Source organism: Oryzias latipes, chromosome 3 (genome assembly GCF_053564925.1).
Source record: "Oryzias latipes strain Hd-rR chromosome 3, Olatipes_Hd-rR_3.1".
In the NCBI taxonomy this organism is placed as follows: Eukaryota; Metazoa; Chordata; class Actinopteri; order Beloniformes; family Adrianichthyidae; genus Oryzias; species Oryzias latipes.
In genome coordinates this window covers 19307219-19332801 of record NC_136239.1, presented here as the reverse complement: position 1 = coordinate 19332801, position 25583 = coordinate 19307219, and the positions used below count along the sequence as shown (strand labels likewise).

General features: G+C 37.7%; 1 protein-coding gene across 7 annotated transcripts in view; it reads right to left on the bottom strand.

Moving 5' to 3' along the window:
* LOC101155017 (protein diaphanous homolog 3) overlaps positions 1 to 24574 on the bottom strand; it is a 125192-nt gene extending 100618 nt beyond the window's left edge. For 4 of the 7 annotated variants that reach the window (XM_023953384.2, XM_023953386.2, XM_023953385.2 and 1 more), the window contains exons 1-16: positions 24255 to 24574; positions 23934 to 24136; positions 22092 to 22124; positions 21558 to 21740; positions 19320 to 19424; positions 17050 to 17180; positions 9636 to 9710; positions 9384 to 9453; positions 6918 to 7054; positions 6424 to 6529; positions 4650 to 4760; positions 4018 to 4136; positions 3689 to 3805; positions 1719 to 1837; positions 1581 to 1645; positions 39 to 143 (exon numbers count right to left, since the gene is read on the bottom strand). In XM_023953384.2, the coding sequence (XP_023809152.1) occupies positions 39 to 143; positions 1581 to 1645; positions 1719 to 1837; positions 3689 to 3805; positions 4018 to 4136; positions 4650 to 4760; positions 6424 to 6529; positions 6918 to 7054; positions 9384 to 9453; positions 9636 to 9710; positions 17050 to 17180; positions 19320 to 19424; positions 21558 to 21740; positions 22092 to 22124; positions 23934 to 24047 (1590 nt within the window). In that variant the 5' untranslated portion in view covers positions 24048 to 24136; positions 24255 to 24574. The remainder of the gene's footprint in view (positions 1 to 38; positions 144 to 1580; positions 1646 to 1718; positions 1838 to 3688; positions 3806 to 4017; positions 4137 to 4649; positions 4761 to 6423; positions 6530 to 6917; positions 7055 to 9383; positions 9454 to 9635; positions 9711 to 17049; positions 17181 to 19319; positions 19425 to 21557; positions 21741 to 22091; positions 22125 to 23933; positions 24137 to 24254) is intronic. The other 3 variants (XM_023953387.2, XM_023953388.2, XM_078944359.1) reach the window with 1 other exon arrangement.
* Positions 24575 to 25583: the final 1009 nt, after the last annotated feature.

Genomic DNA, 25583 nt, shown 5'->3' with positions numbered 1-25583 from the left:
ACCATGGTAACCAAAGATATCCTGTGCACATCATATACCTGAGTCCTGCAGGCCTGTAGCTCTGTTTGAAGTTCGGCTATTTTTTCCTCATACTTCCCCAGCTGAGCTTGTGCCTCCTGTCTTCTCAGGAGCTCTTCATCAAACTGCAACAAAAACCTGATTAATCCCAGCCAAAGCTCATATATTGAACCAAGTCCTCCTGTGGTAATAAGTGAGGGTTTTTTCATCCATTATTTTCAAATATTTACTTATGACTAGTACATTTTAAATATGGTATGCACATATCAATTCCTCTGTTCATCCTGTAAAGATTCAACATGAACATCCCATTTTATGCTGAAGAACGACTTATAGACTACCAAGAAAGGCTTTTTTTTTTTGGGCCTGAAAAAAAGAGGACTTGAAAAGGCTCAAGCAATTTCAAATAAGGACATAAAACTTTACACATAAGAAAATAAAAAAATGATCTCTAGAATAACATAAAGGATCTGTATAAGCAGTGTAGTTCTTAAAAAATGAATTGTCTATGGCTACATTCACACCGCAGGCTGAAACGACCCAAATCTGATTTTTTTGCCCCTATGCGACCTGTATATGATCTTTTAATGACAGTCTGAACGACACAGACCCGATCTTTTCAAATGTGACGCACGCCACTTGAGTATGTGGTCCTGAATCCGATACGTATCCGATCTTTTCAAATGCGACATCCGTCTGAACGGCCAGGCCACATATATCAGACCCGTACGTCATTGATACGCTACAAACGTCATCATTTTTGGGTTGAAGTAGGCGGGAACGAGAACATAAACATCAACCGTGGCGGACGATCCTGCTGAGACCAGTCAGTGGAAGGGAAGCAAGGTCATCGATTTGATTCATGGGTGACAGCTCTATTTAGGCCAAACTCGAGGGTTCTTGGTTTTTGAAAACATTTCTAGCAAAATGGCCGAGCGTGGTGTTGAACCTTTCCAGGGATGGCTTTTTTTTCCCCTTTCCGACCGTGGTCAGAAGCGGGGGGGACCAAAGGCGGATCCTCCTCCGGGGTTTACTTCCCCATTCTGATCCTTAGATTCTCCAGGATAATCCAGAGCGGGGTAATAAATAGTCAATAGCATTTATTCTGGGGGAAACCTTCTTTTATTACCGTTCTCCTTCCTCCGTAACACACAACATAAATGCGCCCCCACTGCAAAAAAAAAAAAATCTGATTCTTTCCAAAAATCGGAGTTGAGCATTAAGCCCTGCAGTGTGAACGCAGCCTATGAAGTCAGCTGGCTGCTACAATTCTTCTGAGTTCCTATTTACTTTGCCTTGGCTCAGCTTTGGTTTCTTCTTTGTGACTGTTTCATTTTCCTTTTATTTTATTTTTTTGAGTAAGACATGGGTTTCAAAATTAGTCATACATTTCCTTTTGAGATTTTACAAATACCTATATACTTGTGCTGTTGAATTAAAATTTTTGCATCAATAATTGAACTTTTTTTATTATACATATATCAGCATGTCATTGGTATTTTAACTTGACCAGTGGTGTAGCGCAGAAATAAACCCAAAACCCCTATTTTCTAAATACTTGCCTTTTGGGCCAACTCTGAAGCTCTTTGTTCAAACTCCTCAATTCGAGCTTTGTCTGTGCACACCTCTGGAAGCAAGGAGTGAATAATTGAATCGCGATTAAATCTGAATGGGAGTTTTTGCTAAAAATGGTCACTTACCTAAGAGGTGACTGAAATCAACATCTAGGCGCTTTCGGTAAGTGAAATCTGGATCTGTCCCACTACGGTGCAGCACAATCTGAGAAATACATTCTTCAATAATCTTGAAGTACTGGGGCCTGGAAACAAACATGCAAAGTTATTTAAACCAAAAAAGTAATTAAAGAATGACAAAAAAACAACAAGAGACGCACTGGTTTTCAGAATGGAAGCCAAATGAATTAAATGAATCAAAATTATAAATTCAGTAATTACCCAAAAAATGCAGACAAAAAACCTACAAAGTTATTCCATCTTAAGCTATGTTCACACCCTCCTCTGCAACACGTATTCAAGTCGCCACTTTTGATGAAAAGTCAATACAAACGCACATAGATGCACATTTTGGGTTTCTGGCGTTCAGAGCGGTGAATAGTAAACAGTAGAAAAAGAAAAAGAAGAAGAAGCCCCTCCCTTCTTGCTCAGTGTGAACACCATGGACTATACCCGTGTTCAAGAACCCGCGTTTAACATGTTCTTGAATGCACATCACATGTTTGGTGTGTCTATAGCTAGAGACAAGATTAAAATGCAGTTTAAGGGATTTGGGATCATTTGTTTAGACTTGAACTTCCAAAGGGAAGAGAAGGCATAATACTGAATACACTGGAAATATTAAAAACCTAAAGCAGTAACTTTGATTAGAATCTGTCTGAGTTTCTGAGTATCTCGTCAGTTAAGTTATTGCTCAGTGAAAATCAGAGTATGAATATTAAGCAAAAAAAGTTATTTAAAATGTTCCATATTTAATGTAAAAGTATAAAATCCAGACCACTGCTTTTGTTCATTCCAAGGAGCTGACTGAAACACAAACCTTATAAGTTATAAGTTATTGACTCCTTTAAAATGTTTATTATAATAGGTATTCTATTTGTTTTTATTTTTCTTTACTTCTCAAAAACACTGCCTTAAGTCATCTTAGTATGACTACTTTAATGTTGGATATGTTGGTCACAATTGACTCAGGCTTTCTTACAATGATAGATTTGAGATCGTAGATTTCCACTGTATGATTTGAGTAAAAAAAACTTTTTAAAAAAGGAGCCTAGAAACTACAGTAACCCCTCAAGTCCAAAAAATATTAAGAAAATGTCCAACCACATACAGCCACCAATGTCTTTCAACAAAGTTTTTCAAGCAAAAAAAATGATATATATTTTTTACATCTTATGGAGATGGACTAAAGAACTTTTACTTTTGTGTCTGCCACCATTATTATAGTTTTCTAAATAGATGGTCACAAAAGTGGCAGGGACAGAAATATTAGTGCCAATTCAAACAGCACCAATGCTGCATAATCTCTAAAGCTGCAGAAAATTAATCAAACTGAAAGAAGTGCCAGACAAATATAGATTTTGGTGAGAAAAACTGCAGATAATACATTGGATATTCTTATGATCAAAGATCCATCTTTTGATCAACCTGGAGTTTGAATCACAGACAGCTGCGAGTGAGCCCACGTAAAGTAAGCCTTTGAAAAGTGCCATTAATAGGAGATGAGAAACGCTCGTGAGCTTTGGTTACTGCAGATGGTCCAGAGATGAAAGAAGAAGCATTCTCTTTGTTAGCCAAAGTCACTGAACAGGGCTTAAGGCTGAGGGAGCTAGAAGCAGGCAAAACAAATCTATTTTAGCAAGTGCACCCCAACGGCAAAGCCTTAAATGGATGGGGACCTTTACTTTTGCCAGCATATTTATGAAATGTAAAATTGTGTTACTGCCAAAACAAAATCACTTTTCAATATCATTAACTTGAGAGGGGTTATTACTGTCTTCTCTGTGAGACAAAAAAATAGGATCTACCATGAAAGGAGCCTTACCACTGAAAGGACATAATTAGAAAACAAGAGAAAATCCATATCAATGACATTTACTGACACGCATCTAATAAGCGAATGACGCATGAAAAGCATTAAAACACTCATCTTTTACCTGACCAAGTAGTCATTGCGTATAAGCGCCAGGTGCTGCAGGATAGAGAGGAAATAGGGCTCTGCATTGGTGTCCTTCACCATGCTTTGCACAAAGCTGAAGACATCCCCCGCATCAGTGCAAAGAGTCAAGGACGCACAGCTGAATGGAAAGACTTTCATGTAGCAATTGGAGTTTTTTAACAATAATGTACAGGGGACTGAAATAATGAATCAAAGAACAGTGGTTCGGGGCTGTGTGTGTGTGTGTTTTAATGACATTAAAAATAGCTACAAGATCAGACATTAAATGCGTCTTGAGCTCCGGGTTTCTGATTAACTAAAGGATATTCCAGCTCACTCCTGATGTCTTCCAATCGATGAGAAAACTCCATCATGTCTTCCTCTTTATGCTCCTCAAACACCTTCAGCTGGATGTCAAGGGCCTCGTTCCTGATGGTTCCTAGTTGCTATGGAAAGATTTGGGTTAAAAAATAAATAAAAATGAAAAAGTGAAAAAATAGAAAGTGTTCGTCACAAAATGAATGACCAAAAAAGGCTCAAGATTTAATAGTTGGGGAAAAAAGGGATGCTTTCGTTTTAAGTAATTAAAATGACTTGATTTTACGCACCATTCTTCATTATGAAATACAGGTATGAGCGGCAACGTTTCACTTTGATTTATGTCTTTCTTTGGCAGCAACAGCCACATTATTTACAACGCATAAACATGTTAAGCAGATGATATAAAAACCGGTTGGAAGATTATTAGCCGAGACACTACAAACATTATTGGTTTCTGGCTGCTGCACATACTGAGGACGTGCAAACTCTCCTGTGTCTTTCATAAATTATTTGCTGGAGCAAATCGGCAATATTTCACAGAAGTGGACAACTCATTTAAATTTTAATACGAGGTGAGAGTCATTTTAAACTCTGCGTGTGCGTGCTGTGTGCGTGGTTTGTGGTAATGTTTTGCTTACCGGCAATATTTCTTTGAGGCCGCAGCGCATAAATTCATTTCTAATGTGCAGCCTGAAGTCCAGCTCATCGGGAGATGTTACGAGGGCATTGATGAGCTGCATGCATGCTACCTGCAACATGAAGGGTACAAAAGCCTGGTGAGAGAAAGGGAGCTACAAGGGGATGAGTTAGAGAAAGAACCTTAGAATGAGGTGCCAGACCGTTCCTCGCACAAGTTGATGTAGAGCATACCGGCTTGCATTCTAAATGAGTAATGTCCAAGGAAGCAGAGGATCATAACTAATGCATGTCTATTTTTCTCCAGTCACCAACTGGTGGCAGTGATTTTAATATTAATGCAACAACTGCAGACCCAAACATCCAAATCTAACTAGCAGTCAATTTAAGGGCAAACGCGTCCGCTTGGACGGCGTTTTTTCCACCCCCCCACCTCTGAGTTTGTTTTGCAGAGCAGAGGCTGCTGCATCCTGTGATTTTTTTTTTGCAACAAAGTAAAAAAAAAAAACACAAACAGAAAAATCTGTTTTGATCAGTTTTAAAATCCATTAGCGTGTGAAAACACTGAAAAAATAAAAATAAAAAACCTATTCAGATGCATTACAAAAATCGTAATAAGGAAAATAAAAATAAGGAAAAATAAATAAATAAATAATAGTAAAAAAAAAAGAAATGATATACATCTTTATGTCTGCCACAATTGCAGGCCATGTTCTCCGAATTCTTTTTTCTATCACAGCAGACAAATAAAGTTTGGAGTAAAGGCCTCCTGTGTTAAATCAAAAGGGGGTTGTGTCATTTTTGGACACCCAAGGTGTATATTTTTGACCTCTTTTTGTGCTTGAGGCTCCTACTTTGTTTTTATTAAGTTCTATTAAGAGAGGTTGAGTGGGTGGGTTGGCATGGGTAAAGGAGGAAGTCGTAAAAATCACAAAAACACAAAGGCAGGGACAACAAAAGAAATAGAAGTGGCTGAGGTATATTATTCTCTTTATGATTTTCAAAAATGTACCAATGAGGCGGAATGTGAACACAAACACACACATTTACACACTGAAACATTATATAATTCAAGCATATAAATGTCTGTGTGTAAGAGGGATTGGAATCAGCTCAGGCGAGTGTCAGTTTGTTTAAGTCTACAATGATGATATAGTATCTAAAATTCGGGATATAATAAGGCAGGCCCCCTAGACACCCCCGCACCAAGCCAAAGGCAGATCAGGAGGTGGCAGTTGCAGTATGGGCCCCTCCATAGACCCAGAAGCATGGAGGACCAGCCCGAAGGGCCTCTCAAACCTGGTCAGCTCCAAACCAAGCAGACAGGCCAGGGCTGGAGGGACCACAAACAGAGCCCCCAGTGCCAAAGACCAGACAAGCCCACCCAGGGTCCAGTACAAGACCCCATTCACCCAAAAGCTTCAACTTTACCTTTGATTGAACAAAGCAAAGCAATAATGAGGCTGATCTTAATAAGTCAAATGCTTAACTAAAATACAGTCTTCTTGTTGATTAACATCTTGTTCTGTTTGGCACAAATATGCAGGAATTATATTTATGGTACTGACAACGATCTGAACTTTCAAATTAACTCTTATTTAAGTAGGGTCGACTATTTAAATATACTTTGTATATTTGTGTGTTTGTGTGATTATGAAACTTGTTTAACCGTTTAAAAGTCTAAAAGACATTACAGTTTTTTATTTCTCAATTTGATTCGTAAACTAACCAGATTTGGCCTAAACTAAGACAAAGAGGAACAGATTTCATACTAACCTGCAGTTGGACCGAGCGATCTCTCAGTCCTCGCACAATGGGACTGAACCTCTCAATGGATCGCCATTCTCCTGCTGTGGTGATAGCCTCCAGAATCTTTTCTAGTCTAAGTGAGAAAATTAAACATATGAGTACTTGACTTGAATTAATTCTGTTTTTCTTTTTCCTTTTCTTTTTTAAAATGATCATCATCGAGTCAATTTACCGGTACTTCCATTTGTAATCATGCAAACAAGTTCTCGGTTCAGTCGTTTTTGATTGTATCAAGTTTGAAAAAATTACAGACCCATTTGTAATAAAGGTATTTTATGTTAGGGGGTTGCACAAAACCATTTTTTGTAAATAATGAATAAACTTGTCATATTCCACAAATCACAAACTTAGAAAAATTCCCCAGCAGGCCGCCAGAACTGGTACAATATATAGATCTGCTTTAAAAAACAAAAAAGTTTTTCTTTTTTTTTTTTAAACAATTCAGAGAATTTGAGACATACGTGTTCTCTTCGCCTACAATGCAGATGGCGGACAGCAGCTTTACCACGTCAGTCATCATGGCAGAGTGGGTGGGGTCGATGACTCTGGCGAGTAAAGAAAGGCTTCTCTCTTCTCCTAGAATTCGATCCAACCCATACTGCAGAAAGAACATTAATCAGAAATGTTTTAGATAAGCTAAGAAAACATAACAAAACCACAGTATACACTACTAAACTAAAAAAAAAAAAAAGGTTTATTTGTAGGTTACCACAAGAATATTAGAATGCTTGTTTTTACATTCCAGAATAAGTCTGCAGTTATTTCATGTTAACAGGAAGTTTAGGTGAAATTAGTTGAGCAATTCAGCACAATAAACTGACAACTATACAAAAAATTTGACAAGTTATTTTCCCCCCCACATTCAACAATATTATAACTTCTGTATAACTAATAAATACCAGTGTCAATTTGCATTTTTGTGTAAAACAATGTGACTTCACATTTTAATCACTAGTGTCAAGAAAAACTATTTCACCATTAAATGTTTAAGAACACAGCAGGTAAAGTTTGAAAAAAAAGTATACTTTTAAAAACGGTAAAAAGGAGTCTTCTGCTTTTTATATAAATCCATTTTTTTTTACATTTAGAAAACAATTTTGTAAGTGGTTGTTGAAGTGTGCTTTCAAGCATAAAAGAGCAATTACTGTTTGTTTTCCTCTTCAGTGTAGGCTTTATACTACAAATGTCAATACAAAGTGAGTTAAGCAAGTTCTTTGGTATTTACGTACTATTCTTGGCCTTTGAAGAATTTGGCATTTTAAAGTCAGTGGCTGCTACTGTAAAAGCACAGACATTAAACATGGATTTCTGCATACTTCTTCTTGATCCAGTAGAGACTCAAACTAAAAGTAATAGAACTGAAAATTTATGATACACAGCGGATGTTCAAAGCACAATTTCAGAGCAGTGACTTTTAGTGTGACATTATTATACCACTGGTATCAGACAATAGCAAGAATGCAAGCGTGCTGCACGACAGAAGACGGTACAGGAAGAAAAGGCTGCACTGACAGCTGGCAGCAAACACCTGTCTCCTTGGCATTGTGGGTACCTCATGTCCCAAGATGCATCTCAAGCCAAGGAAAGGTCTGGGATGACAGAGGGGCCTACGGGTAAATGCCGGTGTCTGGCGCCTGTTGAGACCCAGGATTACATGAGACCTTACAGCAGCATTTGTGCCAAAGGGTCTGTGTATCTGTCTCTGGTGAGTTTTTGATTGATTTTTTTCTTGCTTTTTTGTGGCAACTCGTAGACTTGGAGAGAGGAAATGCTATTAAGGAAAAGATCTTTCCCAACCGAGACAGTACTTTGAATTGCACCCAAATCAATATTTTTTTTTTGGTAATAATCACTGAGCATCTGTGGCACCATTTTATGGCAGAGTAATGACATCAGTTCAACATGTGTTTGAGTGTTGAGTCTTAATTATGTTAAACAAACCACTAAAATTAAAAACAACATTAGAGGTTCTTTTTAAAAAAACTAATTTTTTACAAATTTGGTGCAAATCACATTTTTTTACAGGCAGATAATCATAGAAAAGTTTTTTTTTCCTTATCTACACAAAATAATTTAATACACAAACTTTTTGTTATCACTTTCTTAATACATTTCTTGTTCTTACACAAAACTTATTAGGATAGTTATTTTTGACACAAATACATGTGTACTTGAACAAAAGATGCATAAATTTTACTTACCATAAACATTAAAAACTGCAATTTCTAGAAGTTTAGATTAAGAGCATGTTTCTAAAAATGATGAGTTATATTTGAAAAGTTAGGTCAGCAAACACTTTGTAATTTAGAATCGACATTGTAAATGGTGTGCACACTGTTGTGCATTGATGAAAAACCAAGGCAAGCCCCATTCACTCATGAACACATGATGGAAGCCAGGCTGCCAACATGGAACCACCAGTGTCTTGCCCAAAGACATTTCGAGACATGGCCAGGCAAGATGGGAACCAAACCTGTGACTGATCAGAGGCTGACCGCTCTAACTCTGCACGACAGTTGCCCCATTTTAGCAAATAAATGTATTGCTAACACTGAAAACAAATTTGATGGCCTGAAAGCTTTTTGTTTTAACAACTCTTGCGTTTGTTACAAGCTATTTGTCACGTTTGATGACAACTGTTAATAACTGTCAAACCAATCAAAAATTGCAACCAATACTTAAGAAACAAATCTCACTCCTTTGTCTCACAAAGCAACTGCACCATCAGAGAACCAAAAGAAAAAAATGAAAGATTTTGAATTGGATCGTTATGAAAAAAGGTTTCTACCCTGATCCATTTTTGAAATGACTTACTTTATTTTGGAATCCTTACAGATTACTGGTACGTGCTTTCAAACAGATGTCCAATTACAAATGAATTGTATTAATTAATTAATTTCAATAACAGATGTTATTTAAATTAGTACCTTGTTGTTCATAAAGGCTTTGAGACACTGGACAACTTTATGTTGGTTCTTTTTATCGATCTTCTCTTGCCTGTGGATATAACAGATCAATGATAAGGAGTCAGCTTTTACGTAGTCTAAACTGTCAACAATAACACATTAGACAAAACGCAGTAGCAGACAATCAAAAGCAGTTAAATTGAATGTGCAAAAGAAAAACACAAAAAGTTGCTGTGAAACTATAGTAAAACAAGAGTTTATGTATGAACGTACGGCTTCTTGAGTAGCAGTCTCTCCAATATATCCAGCAGCAGTCCAAGGCCCTCGTGTCCAAAGCTCTGCACCCAACTGAAAAAATAAGATTTAAAGAAGCAAATCAATACCGCAACAATGTTAGATTGACACCTGACAGAAGCTGCTTCATCCTAAACCACTGTGCAAAGCTCAGGCAGAACCCTTCATTCAGAATTCAGTACATTGTGCTGTACAGAAAAACCAGCAGTAATAAAAGTTTGACTTTAGTTTTGACACAAAGTTTCTGTTCAAGTTTTACTTATAAATGAAAACCTTAAATGGCACACTTAACAAAAACCACATTACCATACATAAAACACTAAAAGTCTTAAAACAAAAAAAATGAAAAATAATTTTTATGCAAGATATGTGGTTCAAAAGGTCAAAAAAATAAATAAAGAAAATTAAAGCATTCACGACTGACAGGTTAAAAAAAAGGATGTGGATGAAAAAAGCTGTTTTGAATAACTGCATTTATTCTACAAAACTTCTGCTACATCTATACCAATTGATTTATTATAAACATTTTTACTTAAAAACCCAATAAATCCTTGCAACCCTACACATTAGTGCAGTGAAAACTTCATAGCAAACAGTTTAGTACAATCTGTATTTGAGGACATTGTGGTTTTCAAGTGTTGGTTCTAATATTCACTCAAATAAAAGATAATACATATATGTATTAGATTAACATGTTTATTAACTGAAATATTTTTTTTTATTTCCTAATGCTTGACTTGGGCCAATTTTCATCTACACTTCACCATTTATTTCTAAAAAACACAACACAAATTTGATGTTATAACAAAGTTAACTTATGTAACTATAAACCGTAGTTTCTTCTGTGGTATGCATCAATTACAGTTCAGACAGTACTTATCTTAGCACAATTTACCAAAACTGCATTTTACAATTTAAGGAAAATTTTAAATCAGAGTAAGGAGATGCACTTAGAGAAGTGATTTGCTGGTCTAAAAAGAGGTGAATGGCCAGGCTTGTTCCAGCTGATAGAAAGACAACAGCAACTCAAATAACCACTAGTTCCAACAGAGGTCTGCAGAAGAGCATCTCTGAAACCACAACACGTCCAACCTTGAGGCAGATGGTCTACAGCTGCTGAAGAAGACCACACCAGGTGACACTCATGTCAGCTAAGAACAGGAAATAGAGGCTACAATTCACACAAGATCACCAAAATTGGACAATAGAAGATTGGAAAAACGTTGTCTGGTCTGATGAGTCTCCATTTATGCTGTGACAGTCGGATGGTAGGGTCAGAATTTGGCAGCAACAATATGAAAGCATGGATCCATCCTGCCTTGTATCAATGATCAAAATTGGTGGTGGTGTCATGGTGTGAAGGATATTTTCTTGGTGCACTTTAGGCCCCTTAGCACCAATTTAGCATGGTTAAAACTCCACAGCCTGCTTGAGCCTACATCTCATGATGGCAACTTCCAGCAAGATAAGGCACCACATAATAAAGCTCCAATCATCTCAGACTGGTTTCTTGAACATGACAATGAGTTCGCTGGACTCAAATGGCCTCCACAGTCACCAGATCTCAAGCCAACAGAGCACCTTTGGGATGTGGTGGAACAGGAGATTGTGGATCATGGGATGTGAGGCCAACAAATCTGCAGCAACTGTGTGATGTTATCATGCCAAATAGACCAAACTCTTTGAGGAATGATTCTAGTACCTTGTTGAATATATGCCACCAAGGATTAAGGCAGTTCTGAAGGAATATGGGGGTCCATGTTTTTGGACGGTAGGAGGAAGCCAGAGTCCCCAGAGAAAACTCACACATGCACGTAAGAAACATGCAAACTCCACGCAGAAAGGTTCCCCATAGGTGTTTTGTTTCAGGTCCCCCGGGTGGAACTTAAACAGGGGGCATTCTTGCTGTGAGGCAAAAGCGCTAACCACTGACAAATCTATTTGGCAATCTAAGTAATCCTTTTTGCAAAATTATGAATTAAATAATTTAATTTTTGTTCTTTGGATCCTTCGGATGAAGACGGCTGGGCTACAGCAGCCTCTTCATACATTTATGAATATAAATATAAATATATAAGTATAAATATATAAATCATTGATCGTAAACCCCTTTGTTAGGTAATTGTTGAAGAACATCAGGATTATTTTATAAACATCTAAAAATTTGGTGCAAATAACTTTTTAACACAGAACTTCATTCCCATCTAAACTTTATTAAATTCAATAATCAATTAAAAAAATAATTTTAAAAAATGAATCTGTACAAATGCGATTAGCAATTAAAACAAAACCCACAAAGTATTATTAAAAAGACCAAGGAAGATCAGCCCTTCCTGTTTTTTGTTAAAGTGAATTTAGTCAAAGCTTTTAGAAAAAGATCCTCTGGTGGTTTCCACAGGCAGATAACTTTTGATCAGAGGAATATTAATTAAAGTATAAAAAACATCAATCAATACAGATTGATTTTACCTTTCTTTTTGGCGATTTTCCTTGAAGAGACATAATCCAACATTCACTGTCTAGGGGAAAAAAGATGCTTTTTATTCCAATAAATGGAAAAGCCAAGACCCAGGTTTCACCTCAGTTCTGCCAAGCTACATAAATGACTACGACAAAAAGATTTATAGAAACATGGAAACTGAGGAAGACAGAGAACACTGAGGCTATGGAAGCCCAAGAATGAGATTCTCATATTTCAAATCAAAGAGTGGCAAAATATTTGAGCCTGAGCTTGTAACCAATAAATTATAGAGCAGGTAGCATCTCAAAATAAACAACATTGTTTAAGTGCAGTTGCATGCATCATTATTTTTTTTTTAAAGGGCAAAACAAAAAATGAAAATACAGCAAAATATAAAGAATAACTGCCCAAAAAAAGCAACAGGCCTTCCCATAGAGGGTTGGCAGCAAAAACTTATGTTTTAGTAAAAAAGTGAAAGGAGAAAATCTGAGTGATTGATTCAAGGCTTTCCAAGTTCTAAGGGTTTAAAATTCTTTTCTTCTTTTGAAGATCTCAGAGGCCACCAAATGTCAAAAAAACAACTTTATTTCCAGAATAAATGATTCTGTAAGTGAGAATAATGTTCTTTTATTTCTTTAATCAGAAGAGCGTAGTTAAAAAAAAAAGACACCATTGCTCCAAACATAAAACGTGTGGTATTTATCATTTAAGATAAAAAATGTTTAACAGGTTCTTTAATAGTTTATCTTTCCTCTACATATTAAATCTAAACATCAAACAGCCTGTAGGAAAATATGGTTAAAAAATCAAGACAAGTTAAATTATTTGAAGCATTTAAGCCTAAGTCATGTGCGCCTGTGGGTTTTTGGGTTGTCTGGGTTCGTGGGGGGTCATAGAGAGGTTAAGGGAAGTTTCCTTGAGGTCTGTGCGGCCACCTTAAGGAACGTCATGGAAATGGAAGTAGCATTGCCGTGCGTGCGGTAAGTGTAGGTGTGCTGGTGATACGTGGTATTCATAGGACACTCTCGAGATGCCCACAGAAACTACGCTCTGATTGCTTCATTTCCTCATTTCTAATAGTCAGGCTGCTCCACAAAGAGCACACACCTATCACGTGAACAGCACTGACAGGCTCATTGGGGGGGATTGAAAAAAAAATCTGGGAGACACGCCTGCCTCTCACCTTGCATAAGTGTTCGCTACAATCTGTTGCTTTCAGCACACCCATAGAAAAAAAATGTGCAACAAGCGATCAAAGATCTTTAAATTTCTTTTTTAACTTGTCCTGTCCAACAGCTGAGCAAACAGATGAGAGCTGAAGGCCTCTTGTGTTCGACATATTTTACTTTTACAACATGGGGTCATGAATCTTCTGACACACCAGATGTATATTTGAATAAACCCCTTTGGTAATTTAGGCTAAACTTGATTCATATTAATTATATTTATAACAGTTATTTGCTGGAACGGACAGAAAAGAAAAGGAGAGTAGAAGAGAGAGGGATGTTAGTAACGGGGGGAGGGGTAGGAAGGTGATTATAGAGGGGGGGTGTTAAGCATCATAAAGCAACATGATGCTGGAGGTTTCTAATCATTACTGTCAGGTTTGGATGTAATACAAATCTAAAAGGGGCGGGGTCTGTCCACACACACTCAAATGTTACAAGCATTCCTTTTGGCTCCAATAATCTTCATATTCAAACAGGTAAACATGGACATAATACAGTTAAAGTTCGCACACGCATACTTATGCATTCAGACTAACACATGTGAAACATTTCATTCAGTCACACAAACTATTTGTGCAAAGGTGAGATAGCACCTGTGCTCGAGTGAGTGTCTAGGTTTTTCTGAGGTGGATGGTGGAATGTAAAAAGAAGGGAGAGTACCCAGTCCTCCCCAAACCAAGAACTCTGCCGCAGCAGCAGCAGACCGATAACCCCCTTCCATGAGAAACAAAAACAGTTATGAATCAAAGAAAAAAAAATCACATTAAAAGGCGCCTATTCTGGCTAACTTCATAGTCAAGTTAGATTGACTTCCAACAGCATCTCAAGAGAATACCACTAAGGTTTCCAGGCAGTTAAGCATAGTATTGCACTTCACTAAAGTGAATATGAAGCAAGAAAAAGAAATTACTTTTAATGTATAGTCACTAGTATAGCAAGTCGGCCGACTACGAAATCCCTACGGAGGGAAAAAAATTAAGAAAATAAACTGATGTAATAACAGTTAAAAATGTGAGATGAATATGAAATCACTACATATAGTAAACAGTAAATAAGGAAAATATTATTCATGACCAAAATGGTGATCAATAACAGGACAATGAATAACCAGTATACAAGTAAATGTATAGCAAAACAAAATTAAAGGAATCAAGATTGGTTTATAACCCTATCACAATCCAGATTTCAACATGATGTATGTTTTGACGGATTTTATGTTTGTACAATTACCGGTGTGAAGCCCATTGAGACAGGTGTGTTGTGATAATGGGCTATATTAATAAAATTGAACTGAATTCAATAGAATGTTTGAAATGACTGGGCAGGATCGGAAGAAATGCAAGCGATGCACACCAAGGTTAAAAGTTGTATATTTTTAATTCCCTTTTTGATCTTTGTAGAAACCCAAATGTTGCTTTCCATATAAGTGCAGCCATGGATTTTTACATTCCCTTCACAGATGTATGATGTAGGATAAGTATGAAATTTGATTTTTTTTTTTTTTTGTCCCTCTACATGTATAGGGTCTTTTGATTTATGGTTTGCTTGCTGAGGGTGTACTTTTTTATGACTGTAACTAAAGTGAAAATAAATTTGAAGCCTTAAAGATGAAGGTCAGTTTCAATACAGAATCAAAAAAGCAATTCCCACTTCTTTCTCAGAACCATTTATCAAATCCATTTAAAACAATTACATATTGTAGCCTTGCTGATCCTATAAGCTCAAGTTGTGGCCATTCTTCATGGAAGCAGACATAAAAACTGCAGTAAAGCGCGCAGGAATCAGACAAGCTTCACATTGTAATACAACTGGACTATATTACTTCAAACGTGTCTAATAGACCATAAAGAGCCTGATAAAAATAATGTCTGTCAGCCTAAACCAAGAGAATAACCAACTAACTTTTTTTTTTATTTTAAGTTACTTTGATAGGAATGTATCTTGCCACCCAAAACAGAGTAAATGGCATATACTTCTATAATGCTTCTCTACTTTAATTAAGGCTCAAAGGACTTTAGGTGACAACACATAGGCCAGAACCAAACCAGCAAACCTCCAATCAGAGGTCAACCACTCTGCCCTTGCACCACAGCCGCTTCTTCAAGGTCAAAACAGTGACCAGTGGTGGCAGAGCTGCCATGCCAAGCTCGGCCGAAGGCAGCAATGTGGACTCCAGCATCGTGACGTCATCGACACGTGGGCATACAAATGGGTACTGGACCTGCATTTTCTCCAATCTTCCAATCCGACAACTGCTGCTAAAAGCTTTAAATTCCTAAATAGTCAAACAACTGAAAACTTAAAGCTTTCAATAACCACTCAAGGTAAAAACCACTATTTCAGTCACACACACAAAGTCTTAGTACGACCTTATAACTACAGCATGCATGTCAGTTTCTGAACTACTGAGAGAAGCATGTCCACCATGTCCACAGTGGCCAACACCAGGGAATGCAGAGTTTTTAACATTTAGGAAAACAAAAACAACTATGAGAATGTTTCACAGTTGTCTGAGTATAATTGTACATCAAACTACACAGATTAAAATGTTGGAGTTTCTTTAGACTATGAGCAGTGGAAATCGACAACATCAAGGACCATCACCCAGTTTTTTATATCAGACCATAACAGTACCTCAACATTCTTATTCATGATACATAGGCAACATGAGAGATGGGACATAAAGACACTGTATATTGTCCTTGAAGAGGTTTCATATCCCCACAACCCTCAGAGAGCCCTTTATACTGCTTGGTCCAGATGAACCTCATTACAGCAAGTCAGGGCCGGCATACAAAGTGGAGAACTCACAACTGATGCAGTCTGCATCTCTACAGCATGCAAAAACAGCAGGGAAGCTTGGCATCAAGTAATCAAAAAAACTATTGAACACCTCAAAGTGAAGCTCAATGTGAAACAACAACAACAAAAAAGACACAAATCAAATTTGACTGAGAGAGAAAATTAAACACTGTTGACAAACACAGTCCATGTATATTAAGTGTGCTACCTTAAATGTATTCATTAACATTCAAAGCAGGCTTTACAAAGTAAAAGACATGGGAACCAATTAAGTCAGTTTTTAAAAAGCACTGATAGCAGGACTTCTTTTTTTTCCCAGGACCTCTAGCGAAAAGGTACTAATTATTAAAATTAGCAGTCACAGTTGAATAAACTCCATGAAACAAAGCTGTTGACGTCAGTCCCTTTATTCTCTTTGAATAAACCAGGTTCAGAGTAATTCTGACCTTCAGGAAAGTCTTTGCAGCCCTCTGCTCCTGACAGCGTCTGAAACGCTTTTGAAACTGCATCACCGACTAATGCGAGAACAGGAAAATCCCAGGACCGTGTTCACTCTACCATCAAAGTGAAATGTAATAAATATGCAGAATGTATGAAACAAAATATTTTGGAGAGAAAAAAAAAGAGCTCAAGAACTCTGATTTATAACAGTGATGCATGTAAATGACTTTTATAATTAAAGATCAATGACATGGAGTTTACGAAACAAATAATATGATTTGAATTTGAAGCGACATGACGCCTTTTATAACATAACAAAAAGTTGAGAAAGAAAGAGACAGGCTAATGGAAAACATTTAACTTGTAAAGTAAAAGTTAAAAAGGGCCACGAAGAGTGTGCTAGAACCCCAAAATAATAACAAAAATGCAGCTGTTGTTGGACATCAAGCATGTACCATACCTGACAGGGTTGCTGGTTAGTGAAACTCGCAATGAATCCAAACAAGCAAACAGGCGGTCATCCATCACCCCTGACTTCAGCTCACAAAGAAATTCTTGGGGAGATATCTGATGACTGTTTCTAAGGTTACCCTGGGGGGAAAAAAGGAATAAAAAAAAAACATCTTCAAATACAGGATACAAAACAAAACTTGTGTGAGGTTAATAAATTAGCAACTATGACAAACACGCAGAGAAAGCAGAACCAAGTTTAACAGTATGGTGCAACGATGAGGAGAGCTCCCATCCACTTCAAGGATCTGGTTTGACTGCACGTCTAATTGAAATGTGATGATGAGCAATAGTACTATGAGGCTCCTCTTTGTGCTGGCGCAATCAATGTAAATCAGCGGATTCAGACGCAAAGAAAAGCAGCCACCCTTTTTCTGGTTCAGAATCTGGTTTGTAAAGGGTCAAAGAGTTACAGTAGGTCAAAGAGCACGTTTTATTTAGGTGTTGCTGGCGATAACTCAAGTGTAAAAGGGTTTTACCTACTATTTAGGAACAATCCAGAATGATTCCCTCTTGCTATTGCTAATGTCTTCATCCCCACTGTGAGAACAGCTCTGCTGCTCGGTTACCAGGACTAAATATGACACGATAGTTTAGGTTTAGTCCATGCCTGGAAGATGGGCAAACATTAACATTTGAATTTGGGAGTTTGGATAAAAAATGTCTTTGTCTTCTGGCTCCTCTATTTAGAGGTCGCCACAGCGAATTAACCGCCTCTATTTAACCCTCTCCTCGCTGGGACCAAGGCCTTAATCTCATGCAACTGTACAGGTGCTGCATGCTTTGGGGTTGTCCGGGCCGGTAGAGACGCATGGACAGGAGCACAGGGGTGTCTTGCAGTTCGCTTGAGGCTCATACGGCCACCTTAAGTGACGTCGTGAAAATTGAAGTGTGATTGTCGCGCGTGTGCTAAGTGTATCATGAAGTATTTGTAAGGATAATGTACGTTACATGTGGACAGACCCCATGCCACATTACAGTCGTCATTAAGGTGCATGTCACTTACTCAAAGCATGGGGTTTGCAGGCCATATTAAAGTCCCTGTAGGATGCATACAAACTACGCTCTGATTGTCCAATTTTCTAACAAACAGGCTGCACACAAGGACTGCATAAGGGCCACACTTATCACTTGAACAGCATTACCAGGCTCCTGGCGCAGTATGCAGGGTTTGGGGGGGTTGAAAAAATGAAAAATCTGCACGATGTGCCTCTGTCTCACCTTCTTCACCATCACTTACACTTATGTGTTGTTTAGGTGCTCACTACAACCCGTCACCCACAGCATGCCCGTAGCACAAAACGTGCATGGACATTTTTGCTCTACGGGCTCACCAAGCGGTCTGCAGTCTCAAATTTTTGTGCGGGCCACCTGCATGCCTCATACCTGTTTGCCCATTTTTTACACGCAGACAGCCCATAACCAACTGTAACGGCATCACTACATCCATAAACCTCTTCAGTTGGCTTGATTAAAAAAAAAACATGCCATTTTAAAAAAACAGGCGATTTGAATTTTAGGGAGAGAGATCTGCGAGTCAACATCAGCCTCAGCTTATAGGAGAAATAAATGACGCAAATGTTAACACTTCTGTTTTTATATTTTTTTAAATATTTTCTAGACCTATTAAAGTGTTTTGTAATTAATCTGTAGTTTTATTCTTTTTCTTTAATGAAACGCATTTTAAAATGAAGGCCGCATATAGAAACCATCTATAAGCTAAAGAGCTCTAAAGATGATAAAAGAGAAAAACATTAACACATTTACTTTTTAAACCACAATTTACATAAGAATAAATTACAATACTTCAAACGTAGGAGCGGTGTTGATGTTCTTTTGACTACTGTAACTCTTCAACCATTCATGCAAATAACATAATTCCAACTGATTCTGAGGTGGAGTAAAGCAGCCTTGAGCTAATATGGAACACGTCCCACTTCACAGTAGTGAGGTGCTTCCACAATCAATGTAAACTAGCTGATAGAGGTGCAGAGAAAAGCGATTTTGTACCAACGTGGACTAGTTTTCATTTGAAAATGTTTTGCATATTGGTGCAAAGCCGCTTTTCTCCACGTCAAAATCAATTGTTTCACGCTGATCGCGTAAACAGGAGGAGATGTAGCATGTCAAAGAGAGTGTGTTTGTCAGGTGTTGCCGGCGACATCTCCAATGTTAAAGGGTTAACTAAGCAACACAACATTCATGAAAGCAAAAACTCACAGATTTGGAGGCAGCAAAAATATACTGGAGGACCATTTCTCGCTTTGTGTTGAGATCTTTTTCCCGTAAGGGAGCCTTTTTGTCCTCATTTAGGTTCATGTCCTCCTGAAACAAAGACATTTCAATAAACAATGTTCAAAAGTGTTTTGTCTTTCCTTAACAAGCAGGCTGTGGGTTTACTGGAGTCGGTTTCTATACTTAGTATATATCAGGGGTGGGCAATTATTTTGACTCGCGGGCCACATAGGGTTCTAAAATTGGATAGAAAGGCCGAATCAGGAGCAGATGCGTGGAGTGATAAAGAAATGACTTGGAATCTGGATGAAAACATTTGGATTGAAAATTATATTTTAAAACAGAGCGTTTTAGAGTTTTTAGATTAAAACTTTTTTTTCTCATTTTAGAGATAATTGCACCAACGGCTTGATGTACCTCGGGTAAAACTTGAGAAATGCTGCATTCATGTGGTGTTTGAATGATGGGAAGAATGAAAAACAACAAATCTTCCAACACCACATGGATGCTAGAGCAGGTCCCCAAACTTTTTCTTGTGAGGGCCACAAGAACGCTTTTTCTTTAAACTTTCTTTAAACTCTTTGATCTTTCTTTTATTGTGAAGCCCTATAATAAAGTTTTAGTCATTCATGATCCTTTTAATAAAATAAATAACACTATTTATGAAGACAAAGACAAAAAGTCAGGAAACCAAACAGGCGGACTAAACATGGATCCAGCCCGCCGGCCCAAGTTTGCCCATCCCTGTTGTATATGGTAAGGAATGTCAGATATTTATAGATTGCAGGATTTTGTGTTTACTTTTTAAGCAGTACATACATCTAGACCATTAAGTGTCAATTATAGTACCAAATATTTACCCAAATATTACCAAAATATTTGCTCACCCATCCAAAGGATCAGAATTAGGTGTCCTAATCACTTGGCCTGGCCACAGATGTATTAAATCCATCACTCAGGCAGGCTGACTGTTTTCACAAATATTTGTGAAAGAATGGGTCGCTCTCAGGAGCTCAGTGAATTCCAGCGTGGAACTGTCATAGGATGACACTTGTGCAACAAATGTTCTCACTTCTAAATATTCCACATTCAACTGTCAATTCTATCATAACAAAACGTAAGAGTTTGGGAACAACAACAACTCAGCCACCAAGTGGTAGGCCACGTCAACAGACAGAGAGGGGTCAGCGGATGCTGAAGTGCATAGTGCAAAGAGGTCACCGACTTTCTGCAGTCAATTGCTACAGAGCTCCAAACCTCATGTGAACTTGAGATTAGCTTAAGTACAGCACGCAGAGAGCTTCATGGAATGGGTTTCCATGGCCGAGCAGCTGCATCCAAGTGCAGTGGGGTAAAGAACACCACCACTGGACTCTAGAGCAGTGGAGACGCCTTCTCTGAAGCGATGAATCACGCTTTTCCATCTGGCAATCTGATGGACGAGTCTGGGTTTGGAGGTTGCCAGGAGAACAGTACATTTTGGACTGCATTGTGCTGAGTGTGAAATTTGGTGGAGGAGGAATTATGGTGTGGGCTTGTTTTTCAGGGTTTGGGCTTGGTCCCTTAGTTCAAGTGAAAGGACCTCTGAATGCCTCATGATACCAGAACATTTGGGACAATTCCATGCTCCCAACCTTGTGGGAACAGTTTGGAGCGAGCCCCTTCTTCTTCCAACATGACTGTGCACCAGAGCACGAAGCAAGGTCCATAAAGACATGGATGACAGAGTCTGGTGTGGATGAACTCTGTGACCTGAACCCAATAGAACACCTTTGGGATGAATTTGAGCAGAGACTGAGAGTCAGGCCTTCTCCTCCCACATCAGTGTGTGACCTCACCAATGCGCTTTTTGAAAAAAGGTAAAACAAATTCCCATTTACACACTCCTCAACCTTGTGGACCGCCTTCCCAGAAGAGTTGAAGCTGTAATAGCAGCAAAAGGTGGACCGACATCATATTGAACTTTATGGATTAGGAATGGGATGGCACTTCAGTTCACGTGTGAGTCAAAGCAGGTGAGCAAATCCTTTTGGGAATATAGTGTATAAACTAAAATCCTTTATAGATGCATGTGATTTATCTACAAGGTTGCAAAAAATGAAATAAGAAACTACAAATTAGAGCTAAATATGGCTTTTCGTGATGACAAAAAGCCAACAGTTTAAAAGCTCTAGAAGAACTTTGATAGCTTTAATGCAAAAAAAAAAAAAAAAAAAAGATTACCATCATTTTTTCAAACATGGCCAATATTTCTTTTTCAGAGGTTATCTTCGATGAAACTTCTTCAAAGTGATGCAGAGTGGAGGAAGAAGACGTTGACAAATCGCTTGAGTTGTGCTTGGAAAGCATCAACGGCGGACGCTCCTTTTTACTACCAGGGATTCGAATACTTGCAAATCTGTCCAACTGAAAAGAGAAAAAACAAAATTAGGATTTAAAATATTACTTAGCATTATTTGTTTATAAAAAAAAAGGTAAGAAAAAAGATGTGAAACATTAACAAGCAAGTAAAAAGAACTAATATGAGAGATGTTGAACTAAACCTCCTGCAAAGTCGACAGGATAAATAATCAGTTAGTGAAAAAAAGAGAAAGTCTATTATATTTTAGGGTGCCGTTAAATATAATGAGTCACAATAAACCCAAGCTTTATTGTTACTCATGCAAATTAAAAGTCTGAACAATAAAACTATGTTAGATCGTGCAGAGATTTAAAAATAAAAACAACAATAAATGGTTCCAGTTTTCCAAAGCTTACCACATCATCTGTGAGGTGTCTAAAGGGCAAATGCTAGAGATGGAAAGCAGAAAAAGAAAGCCAGTATATAAATCTATGTTTTTTTTTACTTAGCAGCCAACACAAAACCATTTGAACTTCTAAGAAATGCTCTGATGACTTTAATGGTTGTCACTAAAATCTAGTTTCAATAGAATGGCTCCATAATAACAGAAAAAAAAATCATATATATATATATATATATATATATATATATATTGTAAATTGAATATTTCCTGAACCATGTAGAAGTCTCTTCAGGAGCGTGCCATTTAAAATTACCAGAAATATGATAAACAACATTTAGAGACTATATCAAAATTCACAGCATCGTTTCTAAGAAATATTACACACTTGATTGATGTGAACTTCCAACCAAAGATGCTGTCAGATCATGACATCCACACAAGGATAGAGAGGAAGCATCTGATGTGCTGAACACACATGAAGTCCCTCCAAATTTATGAGCCTAATTACAACTAGCGAATAATGCTCATCATTCTTTTTTGTTTGGATTTTTTAATGTTTGGGTGTTATTTTTCACACTAATGATGATAACTTCTATGTCATTAACATTAAAGTCTCTCTGTTTCTGCTACTAAATGCAAGGACTTCATTGGTGGATGGGGTAGAAAAACCTTTCATGCAGAGAAAGTCAAACTTAAATGAAAATCCCCAAATAACATTAAAACAGGAATTTCTTTTTTCAATAAAGAACAGGGTTCAGAGAAAACCATGCATTTAGCTGATTTTTGATAGGCATAGATCTGGTAAATTATTGTTAAAATATAGCAAATAGTTTGGCTTTAATAAACAATAGAATTGAAAAACCTCCAAGGACAACAGCCCTGTGCATTACTGGAGAAATAACACAGACAAACACCAGGAGGACAGTCTTAAACGGTTTGTAGTAGCAGGAAACACATGGATTAGTGCTAGCTTAACCCAGAGCTAATTTTAACCTTCAGAGTTCCAACAAGAAAAACAAAACTAAAAAAACAATTTAAAAAAAGAAATTTTTATTCAGTACATAACGTTTTCAGCAACGAATGCTATTTTTGTGTGTGAACAAGTACTTGAAAGAAAAAACAACTACAATGTCGATCAAATAATCTGCCAGATCCCAATTCTAACAACTGACAAAGGTGTGTTTAAAACTCCTCATCTGTTAGACGGCATATATAACTAAAAGGCCCAGTATGTTTGTGTTACTAATAGTCATAAAACCCAAATGCAAAGGTTTCTTTTTACACTTCTGCTACTTTTAATTTATCTGTTCTCCAATTTATGGCTCATGTTTATATAACAGTTCATTGCACAAACAAAAAGGATAGACCTGCAAGAACTAGATTTGGATATATTGAAGTTTGACAGTTAAATCAAAATGAAAACATTACATAATGTGCAACAGTACCAGTGTGTGTGTTTGTGTGTGTGTGTATGCATATATATATATATATATATATATATATATATATATATATATATATATATATATATATATATATATATATATATATATATATATACACACACACACACATATATACACACATATATACACACACACATAATAAATGGACCATCCACGTTATAATTGGTCTTCCTGATGTCATAACAGTTTCTTTGTTTATTCTTTACCTTCTGCCTCCCACTCACGTGTCAATGCCAAAAATATGTGATACATAGTGACAAAGATGCAAAATGCTTTAATAGCCAAATTTTTGGGGGGGACTATGTATAACTGATGTTTTTTGTGATACTTGCAAACTCCACAGCTAAAATATTTGGTGTAACGACTCAGTGAAGTTTTTTCATACTCACAAATTTTGGCTTGCGTTCTCCATCATCGTAATAGGATGAGTTGTGACCCTTCTTCTTTTGGCCTTTACCTTCTCGTCCCGCAGGTGTTTCAAACCTCTGGCTGTAACTGTCCATGTTAACCTTATGTCTCTTCTCCGCGGATTGATACTTAGGTGGGGAGTTAAGCGGTCAGCACACAGACAGTCAGAAATCGTGATGGATGTCTGTCAAAAATGTTTACACACACACGCAACAGTTTAAATTGCTGATAGCAAAACAAGCGATCGGAGAGGGATGTTTGGAAAATAGACAAATAAACTGAAACTAAGGCTGTTAACGTACCAACGGTGAGTATCAGCAGCCTCTCCAGCTAAACTAGCAAGTCCGCGACGACACCATTCAACAACACAGGCTTAATTTAGCGCTAATCCAATTTGAAAACCGTCACGCAACACACCCCAGTTTCCAGTAGCGCGTGAAAACAAAAAGTCTGCATAAAACGAGAGACTCACTGTACCTATATGATGTCTGCGCTCAAAATAAAAGTAATGCAGCTATCACAAGCGGTGCTCAGCGTTTCCTAAAGGAAAAATGGAACGCTTTTGCTATTTGACAGACCCGCGCGATGTTAAACGTCAACTTCCGCGTATTTGATCTAACCAATCACATCCCAGAACAACCTCTAACGTTACTTGTAATTGGCTTGCTGTGTCTGTGTACTTTAGAAGACACATTTGATTGGCCAATCGAAGCTGTCAATTATCCACACCGTGTAGAAGTCACTGGTTTATTTTGGTTTATGTCCCACATGATAATATGTTAAAATGCGCACAAAGGTTTTCATTATAAGTATTCGTGGGGGGTTACAGTGTGTTTCTGCTAAATTTTTTTGCCAATGTAGTTTGTATGTTTGTTTTAATGGGATGAAAAAACAAAAAAGATTTACAATTAAGAAATAACATAATTCAAATATCACTCAGAATTTACTCAGATTTGAATTGTACTTTGCTTTTTCACTTACCAACATAGTTTAAAAATGAGCTACTTGTGGCATAGAACCTTTATCTAATGTGCACCAGGTGTTAGATCAAATTATTATAAGTAACATTATTTTTTTGCTTCCATCCGTCTTACACCCCCGCACATTCAAGGACCCAATCTTAAGGGTTTGGGGAGGTAACTTCCCCTTCCCAACTCTGCCCTGTCCGCATTTAGGAATATAGTTAAAGGGGAGAGGATTCCCACTCCTCTCGCTCCGTCCCTTTTAGTAGCCTTTTACAACATGCAGGGAATACGTTGGTAGTATTCTTTTTTAACCCCTAACCACAGGGTGTACGAATCTGATGTGAGTGGAGTGAGAATGAGAGGAAGACCGCGAATGGGATGGAAAGAGGTTGTAAACAGAGCGCTAAATGCAAGAGGGATGACTGTGCTGCAGGGGAGAGAGGCTGCTCAGGACAGGGATGGGTGGAGAGAGTTTGTGTATGAATGAATGGATGGGTGTGGTAGAGGTCTGGTCTTGGGATGAAGCGGCAAGGGGAAACTAGCCTTGGCTGAGGCCCTGCTGTGGAGGTGCCCACACTGGACTGTGCAGCTAACCCTGGTGCAGTTTGGTGTGGCTTAGACCAGGCCTTAGACCAGTCACATACACACACACGCGCACACACGCAC